General features: G+C 36.3%; 1 protein-coding gene across 1 annotated transcript; it reads right to left on the reverse strand.

The window, feature by feature from the left end:
- Positions 1-859: 859 nt before the first annotated feature.
- LOC136841806 (uncharacterized) lies at positions 860-8,145 on the reverse strand. The gene is made up of 4 exons (XM_067109110.1): positions 7,608-8,145; positions 4,682-4,731; positions 3,896-3,979; positions 860-3,022 (listed from the first exon to the last, which is right to left on the reverse strand). Exons 1-4 carry the CDS (start codon positions 7,723-7,725, stop codon positions 2,216-2,218), a joined length of 1,059 nt encoding a protein of 352 aa, XP_066965211.1. The 5' UTR covers positions 7,726-8,145; the 3' UTR covers positions 860-2,215.
- Positions 8,146-9,468: the final 1,323 nt, after the last annotated feature.

Consider the following 9,468-nt stretch of genomic DNA (forward strand, 5'->3'; position numbering starts at 1 on the left):
ACCTGCTGCAGCGTTTCATATTACGGTTTTTTAAAGAAGCGATTAAGTCGACTATTCATTGTTGCTTACGTGCTTTTCTCGAATATCCTTTATCAGTATTTTTGGTATTAATGTTGTTGTTTTTGCTATGGGTTGTATTTTTGGCCGTAGTATTTCATTACTGTTATTATTATCATTTTTTCTCGTATCTTGCTAACAAGTTTTGATTTTAGTATAAGTAGTCTTTCCAGTTAATGTCTCAGTATTTTCTTAAAGATGATGGTTTTATGGTTACTTTCATCAGAGTTTGGGAATTGAGAACTAGAGTAAAATGGCCTGTAGTTAATTCCCACGTAATTTTATTAATATATTACTTTTGTAATTCTTACTCCTGGTGAGGAAGAATTTTTACGTTTGAAAATTTAAATTCTCTGAAATGTTCCAGAGCTTTGACGCTTTGAATTGGAGATGTGATAATATCTGGGTGGGTTAACTGAATTCTACACAGACTTCAATAACGGAAGGTGGGGACAGGATTAATCTCACTCTCGTTCCCTTCAGGAAATTAGAGTATAGTAGGAAAAGAGTTTTGAATATATATATATTTATATATATATATATATATATATATATATATATATATATATATATATATATATATATATATATATATATATATATATATCCTCACTGATGCAGCAGGCCATAACTGACATTGTTTATAATAATAATAATAATAATAATAATAATAATAATAATAATAATAATAATCGGCTGGTTCCCTGCAAATGTTGCAATTAAAATCTTGCCTCTACGCTGCTGTATTGCAATAAGAAATTTCATTGTTCAATAATGATTCAGTAAGGAGCAATAATACACATTGTATTTCTCTCTGACATCTGATTAATCATTATTTGCATAAAATACATAATCACAGTGAAATGACAGAGTGGCGTTGACGTGATGTCTCTTGAACGACTAAGGTGAAATAAGGCATTGGTGTAGCAGGATGCCAAGTTTCTGAAGCAACTTGGTAATTCAAACCGAAGGTTTTTTTCTGTGTTGACCTTGGTGTAAGGATCTGTAGTCACTCAGAATGTGGTGTTTTGAAAGGGCTTTATGTTGGCTGGGTTCACTTCGAGGTGTCAGTGTTATTTAGTGTTTTTGTGGCCAAGATTAGGGTTGATTTTCACAAACTAGACATTTTGAATTTTTTTTTTTTTTTTACATGCACTAAAGGTCAGTTGTTTTTGCAGAGTTGGAGTTATGTTGTTTGAGCTTTGATTAATTAGCATTACTATACAGAAAGCAGAAACAATAGTCTTTAGACTGTCTTAAGGATGTGATGATGTTGCTATTAACAATCTTTAGTTTTAAGATTAGGTTTAGAGAGCTTACGCAAGATGTTGGTGTATTGCATATGCGATAATTACATCAATTTCAGATGAACATTGTCTAGACTTAATTTACTCAAGAGCTTTCGTGTGTTTTGTCACAGATATCATATAAGATATTAGTTTGTCACTAAATGAAGACACTTTGGAGTTCCAGTTAATAAAGACAGCTGTTATTGCTAAATGAGGACACTTGGGGTTTCCAGTTAATAAAGACAGTTGTTATTGCTAAAGGAGGACACTTTGGGATTCCAGTTAATAAAGACAGTTGTTATCGCTAAATGAGGACACTTTGGGATTCCTGTTAATAAAGACGTTGTTATTGCTAAATGAGGACACTTTGGGATTCCAGTTAATAAAGACAGTTATTATTGCTAAATGAAGGCACTTTGGGGTTCCAGTTAATAAAGACAGTTGTTGCTAAATGAGGACACTTTGGGATTCCAGTTAATACAGTTGTTATTGCTAAATGAGGGCACTTTGGGATTCCAGTTAATAAAGACAGTTGTTTTTACTAAATGAGGACACTTTGGGATTCCAGTTAATGAAGACAATTGTTATTACTAAATGAAGACACTTTGGGATTCCAGTTAACAAAGACAGTTGTTATTGCTAAATGAGGACACTTTGGGATTCCAGTCAATAAAGACAGTTGTAACTGCTAAATGAAGACACTTTGGGGTTCCAGTTAATAAAGAAAATTGTTATTGCTAAATGAGGACACTTTGGGATTCCAGTTAATAGAGACAATTGTTACTGTTGAATGAGGACACTTTGGGATTACAGTTAATAAAGACAACTGTTATTGCTAATGGCCGGAAAGTGTAAGGGTGGTCCCAAACTTAGATTAAGAAACTGAGGTGATGGAGTGTCGAGGAATGAGTAGGGCTCAGAGCCCCAAATTTAATCCATGTGTGTCCTTGGGTGAAGGTCACCAGCGTAGAGTTCAGAACGGAGCCGGAGATGGTCGCGTTGAAGCTGGTCACATAATCTCCCGGGCCGTATCTGGGATACTCGCCGTTCGCATTGCCCCTGATCATCATGGTCTTGTTACTACTGTTTGGTGTGTCCGTCATACCAGGGGACTTCGTAGCAACCTTGACGAACATTTTCAAGGCACTCGTCATGTCGTTGCTTTTGCCGTTGGATGTGAAGTTGGTGGTTGCTGCGCTGTGTGACTGCGCAGTGTACCTCGTTGCGTTCATGATGGACGACGTTGACTCCGTGACTTGTATGGTGGATCTGGATGTGACCTTTGAACTGCCTTTGATTGTCGCAGTGGCCAGGGCGAAGACGGTGTAACTCCCGTCGGGGTTTAGGTTGAAGAACGCCCCTTGTTCCTTGCCCTTCCATTGGGTGGTGCGACTTCCTTGTACGTAGTGAATTTGACTGAGGGTGGCGAATCCCGAATCGTAATGTAGGGAGGGCACTCCGGTTTGCCCCTTGGCCATCTCGAAGTACATGGACGATGCGTGACCCTTGTTCCCGTTCCTGTGGATCTTACCGAACATTTTGCTGTGGTATGTGCCGTCGTTCCCGTAGGAGTAGTTGTAGGACCCATTCTGGACCTGTTGGACGATCAGTCCGTGATGTTCCAGGTACTTTGGGTACTCGTTGTTGCCGAGAGCCTCGATGATTGACGTCCACTCCTGCAGTGAAAGTGTGCAGTTAGTTTACTGATGTAATGAAGTGGTATATAAGAAAAACAGTTATTGCCATTGTTACTCCTGAAATAAAGAAGAAAATAGTAAGCACAGTTGCGATAGCAGTTTGTGTTTGCCTACAGAGAGAGAGAGAGAGAGAGTAATGAAGGTTTAGAAAGGTCTGAATTATACGTAGTTCAGGCAATAGAAAAAGAACGATATAAAAGATACGTTTAGGAATTATCATAGATGAAAGGACAATAAAGCAACGTTATCATCATCATAAAATAAGGTCTGTAGGTTTGTAGGGATCGTCCTACTTACTGTATTCGTTTGCAAGTGAGAAATGAAACTTGGAGCAAAGTAACGGTAAAGAAGTTGGACAACTGAGTAACAAGAAACCAAATTAAACAAATGACCAGAGAATTGCACCACTGAGGAGTTTTAGTACAGCTTACAGTTTGTCATACAAGGCACACTGTAGGCAGCACAGCTAACCTACGCCTTGCTGGGGAAGCAAGGTTGTTCAGTGCTTCAAGACTGACAGTTTTTACAATTCAGTGTCTCACGCGGTGCACTGTAGACATTACTTAAGGTTCTTTGCAGCGTCCCTTCGGCCCCTAGCTGCAACCCCTTTCATTCCTTTTACTGTACCTCCATTCGTATTGTCTCTCTTCCATCTTACTTTTCACCCTCTCCTAACAAGTGTTTCCTACTGCAGCTGCGAGGTTTTCCTCCTGTTACACCTTTCAAACCCTTTACTCTCAAATTTCCTTTCAGCGCTGAATGACCTCAGAGGTCCCAGTGCTTGGTCTTTGGTCTAAATCTTATATTCCTATATTCCTACATTTCCATGTTACGAAAAAGAAGGATAATGACCTCGTTCGTCGGCCATTGCTTCAAGTGGTGTTTCCTGACGCTCTTCTTGTGTTTTTCTGCGATGATCACCAGAGACTCGTCTTTCTGAAAGTTAGAAGCAAAAAATTAACAATAAAAAATGCGCCGAAGTTTCTTCGGCGCAATCGAGTTTTCTGTACAGCGTATAATCAAGGCCACCGAAAATAGAGACCTATCTCTCGGTGGACTCGGTATAGTGCTGTATGAGCCGCGGCCCATGAAACGTAAACCACGGTGGTGGCCTGGCCTTTTATCGTTGATGGAGGCACGATTATGGCTAACTTTAACTTAAATAAAATAAAAAATACTGAGGCTCGAGGGCTGCAACCTGGTGTGTTTGATGATTGGAGGGTGGATGATCAACATACCAATTTGCAGCCCTCTAGCCTCAGTAGTTTTTAAGATCTGAGGGCGGACAGAAAAAGTGCGGAAAGAAAAAAGTGCGGGCGGACAAACAAAGCCGGAACAATAGTTTTCTTTTCAGAAAACTAAAAATGAAAGAAGACATATATTGTGTGTACTATTTTCACTCTTTAGAATTTCAGAAACTTGGAGGATAAAGGTATAGTGTAGATTTGTATTAAAATCCTTTTGAATTTTTTTTTTTATAAATTAAATGTTTTCATTTTTTAAATAGTTTTTGCAAAATTGAAAAAAAAGTATTGGGTCTGTGCATTTTAATTGCGTGTTTAGTGTTTGTAATTTTGTATATATTGAGATTGAGAGAGATAGAGATTAAGATAAAATTAGAAAAATGGACTGACTCACCAAAAATTCAATGTGCTCAAGAGTAAGGCCGGGCAAACAAGATTCCTTATCTGAAAGAAACGAAAAGAAATGTCGAGTGAGTTATCTGATAAAGCAGTCACAAGGGAAAGAAAGAAGACAGAATAAGTGTTCTCGTTGACATGGTTTGTAATCTGGGCGTCCATTCACGGCTGGAAGGGCCGAAATTGAGTACAAGTTTATCGTTGATTTTAAATTCTCCGTAATCGCCTTAGGTGCTGGGAAATACATTTTTTTCAGGTGATTAGGTTTCACGGGGTTCCTCTCTCTCTCTCTCTCTCTCTCTCTCTCTCTCTCTCTCTCTCTCTCTCTCTCTCTCTCTCTCTTCTCTCAAATTGTTCACACTAACGTATGGGTGTACCAGTAATATATATATATATATATATATATATATATATATATATATATATATATATATATATATATATATATATATATATATATATATATATATATATATATATATAATAACCCCGTAACCTAATAGGGAGTGACTTCAGACATGAAATGTGTTAACGGTTTACTGTTACATTCATCATTCGTTCTAATAATATCGAATCTCTTTGCAATGAACTTGCATACCAACAGCCTTTTCATGTACTGATACCAGAGGCTTATCAGTAACTCGCGGACCCGTACAGACACAGTATCATCCACTTTTATTTGTCTCACGCTCTCAGTCTTCCTGATTATGAAGATCCTTTGGTCCTGCTGTTGCGGCGTCTCCTCTCTGCCATGCAGTCAGTCCTCGTGGTCTCTTCTGTTCTTGCATACCAAAACATCCTAATCGCACACCCTGTCACCAACAAGCCATCTTGAACACTGTTCCGCCTTTTCGCTTATCTTAATCACTTTTATAACTCTGTCTTACCGTCATTTCTCGTCCTTTTTTCACCTTTCCCATTCCGTAGTATACAGACAATATATTCCAGTGGCTTCCACCATTTTCTTTCATTTAACCCTCCACACATTGCTTCCATAAGGGAGGCTTGGCTCAACGGTCTCTTCCTACATCTAAACTTTTGCTCCTGAAAACTCTTCTCTTCCAAACCTTTGGTAGCAAAACCCTGCTACCTTCCTCACTTCACCTATTTATTAATTCAGTTTTCCGGTGATTCGTCTACTCTTTGATTCACCTATTCTTTTTCGGTGATTCATCCATTCTTTGATTCACCTATTCGTTCCTCCAGCATCCAAACTTGTATTCATTAACCGAAATTCCGGACATCCTTCCATCGTTATCAGCTCTACTCCAGTGACCATTTAATTTCAGCTTCCCCCTTTTTGCAAACGCTTCGAAAATTTCAAAGTGTCCGTAGCTACTCTGTATTATCTTTTACTAATTGTGTATCATTTGCAATCATCTGCTGTCTGTCCTCTTTTACTTGTAGGTCCATCGAGATATCGAAAAGCCTTGGTGGCTCAAGGAACTTTATCTCAGACCTTTTTCCTTTACAGCAAGCTTATTTGCAAATGCGTCTACATGTCTAAAGCAAGCTCAGTTATATATACGTTGTGTGTATATGTATATATATATATATATATATATATATATATATATATATATATATGATATATATATGTATATGTATGATATGTATAAATATATATGTATATATATAAATATACTATATATATATATATATATATATATATATATATATATATATATATATATATATATATATACTGTACATACACATATATATATGTGTGTGTGTGTGTGTGTTTGTGCATATACATGCATACGCTTTTACGTTTGCATACTTTTAATCCATACATACATATACGTATATTTGATGAGAATTCCATAACGATTTCTTTAATAACACTTGCTGGATGTTTTGTTGTAAATTATGTTAACCTGGAAAATTCAAAATCTCAGGTACCTATTTATTTTTCGATCAAACGGCGTTAGCAGTCATCCGTGGCTAAGTAATACATGCTTTTAATTTTCAACTGTTTTCACAGGGCTTAATTTTATGTCACCCGACTTTCTTCAGATCTTTTGAGACGTTTATTGACAACAGAAGAAAACAGGTAAAAAATACGCCAAAGTTTGAGCAGTCGAGTCTTCTGTACAGCATATAATGCTGTATGTGACTCTCGGCCACGGCCCATGAAACTTTCAGCCACAGCCGGTGGTGGCCTGTGTTGTTGGCACCTATAGCGGTGGTACCAGATGCACGATCATGGCTAACTTTAACCTTAAATAAAATGAAAATTACTGAGACTAGAGGGCTGCAATTTGGTATGTTTGATGATTGGAGGGTGGATGATCAACATACCAATTTGCAGCCCTCTAGCCTCAGTAGTTTTTAAGATCTGAGGGCGGACAGAAAAAGTGCGGACGGACAGACAAAGCCATCTCAATATTTTCTTTTACAGAAGACTAAAGATATTTCAGCCAAGAACACATATACGAAGTGTTACCAAAAGCATATCAAGGAATTTATGAAATAAATGAATGCATAAAAAGTGGCAAGGAAATTATGACGATGGTATTGAAATTAGTAAACATGGTGGGGGGGGGGGAAAGAAGATGCGACAAGAGAATAACAAAAGAAATTAGATAAAGGAGAATTGATTGAGAATGAATCACACGGACAGATTGAAAAGACTTCTTGTCGCTTTTCCAGTAAAAGTTGCAAGTGTGTTAGAGGGATGGGTGAGGAAACGTAACTGCGTGAAGTTTGCAAAGGGAGCATGAACGAAGAGTGAATATATATATATATATATATATATATATATATATATATATATATATATATATATATATATATATATATATATATATATATATATATATATATATATATATATATATATATATATATATATATATATATATATATATATATATATATATATATGTATATATATTATACAAATATATATGCATGCTTACCTTTGCATTCTACTCGCGTTCCTCTTGGATACACTGTACGGGTGACCAGCACCGTGAAGGAAAGCGCGAGAACAAACGCCATGAACAACAGCAAACCCTGGACGCGTTCTTTCCCCATGGCTGCCAGAAGGATACTACTGTATATCCGCCTTACAGATAACCTCCTCCTTTCTCGGAGTTGTTGACGATCCTTCCGGTAGTGGCCTGGGGCGCGGTCGAATCAGGACCCTAGGTCGAATGAAGTGTGTGTGATGTGTCCGTGGTGCCGCCGCTCTGACAACTGTTGCTCGGGTGTTGTCAGTCGGTAATCGCAAAGGGTGACGAAGTTTGAATGAGTGTGTGTGTGTGTGTGTGTGTGTGTGTGTATCTGATGTTACCTCCCGTAAGACACTGCCAGGAATGTATTGATCGAAAGGGAAGGTTTGTTTCTCGGCTGGACATCCGTTGGGGTCGTTCTCTTTCGTAGAATTTCCAAATACGCGATATGAGAGGAAAATGGATCTTTTTAGGTTGTAGGTCAGTGACGGCCCTCCCCCCCAAAAAAGTACATTGGTTAGTTCGTCATAACGGGGTCAGGTTTTTCGTGGGCCCGCCACTGTCACAAGACTTCTTTTATCTAATCGCTGAGAGGTTTTGTATTCTTATCTCCCTCGATGCCCAAGTCATGGGATCTGCCTTCAGATAAGAAGGTGGTTTTGTTATGACGATGCAGAGTATTTTTTTTTTTTCTTTGTCATCTTGAACTGTTTCTCAATGTTGTATTGATGACACCATTAGTTATTTTTATGCATGATTTTTTCATGCGCATCCATTAACAAATGCTTGCTTTATACACACACACATATATATATATATATATATAAATATAAATATATATATATATATATATATATATATATATATATATATATATATATATATATATATATATATATATATATTTGGTGAATAGCAATACATGTGTATATATATTTGTATATGTGTGCATATATGTGCATAACTTTTATCAGGAATTCAGACGTGATATATATATATATATATATATATATATATATATATATATATATATATATATATATATATATATATATATATATATATATATATATATATATATATATATATATGTGTGTGTGTGTGTGTGTGTGTGTGTGTGTGTGTGTGTGTGTGTGTGTGTGTGTGTGTGTGTGTACGCCCATGTCTACCAAGTTGTCAATCGTGAAAATGTAATTCACATTTCTTTGTAATTTGCGTTACGCACTTTCACAAGAAAAATTTTTTAACGTAAATTAAAATGACGCAACTTTTTTTCATTTTCTGTTATAACGGTTTTTTCCTATTTTTTATTAGGGACAATCAGTTCATGGCCTTGCTTGCTTCATAGTGGAGTTCGTTCAGTTACGTAATAATAATAATAATAATAATAATAATAATAATAATAGCATTGAAATATACCTGTTCAGTTTTCTCAGCCAGGCGGAAAATTGGTTTTCAATACTTATTTTATACAAGAGTAAAACGAAGTAAAGCTGTTTCCTTACTTACTCGTTCAGCCAGTTAAGGGTAATTTAGTCACCTTATGGTAATTAAGGCTGGAATTAAGCTCACGAATTAATTACACATATAATACTTTATATGTATATATATATATATATATATATATATATATATATATATATATATATATATATATATATATATATATATATACTTACATATCATCACATGTGAAAAAATGGGACTGATTGTAGGTCATGACCGGTTTCAGCTTTATTTCCAAGCCATATATCTATATACATATATATGTGTATATATATATGTGTGTGTGTACATACATACATACATATCTGTGTGTGTGTGT

This window comes from Macrobrachium rosenbergii, chromosome 9 (assembly GCF_040412425.1).
Source record: "Macrobrachium rosenbergii isolate ZJJX-2024 chromosome 9, ASM4041242v1, whole genome shotgun sequence".
Classification (NCBI taxonomy): Eukaryota; Metazoa; Arthropoda; class Malacostraca; order Decapoda; family Palaemonidae; genus Macrobrachium; species Macrobrachium rosenbergii.

What these genes read in the sequence shown, in the direction of transcription:
- LOC136841806 (XM_067109110.1), bottom strand. Translation starts at nt 7,725, where the DNA reads ATGGGGAAAGAACGCGTCCAGGGTTTGCTGTTGTTCATGGCGTTTGTT. An exon ending in AACGCGAGTAGAATGCAAAG is followed by an intron (nt 4,732 to 7,607) that starts GTAAGCATGCAT and finishes CGTTTCTTTCAG; the next exon opens with ATAAGGAATCTTGTTTGCCC. An exon ending in TTGAGCACATTGAATTTTTG is followed by an intron (nt 3,980 to 4,681) that starts GTGAGTCAGTCC and finishes TCTAACTTTCAG; the next exon opens with AAAGACGAGTCTCTGGTGAT.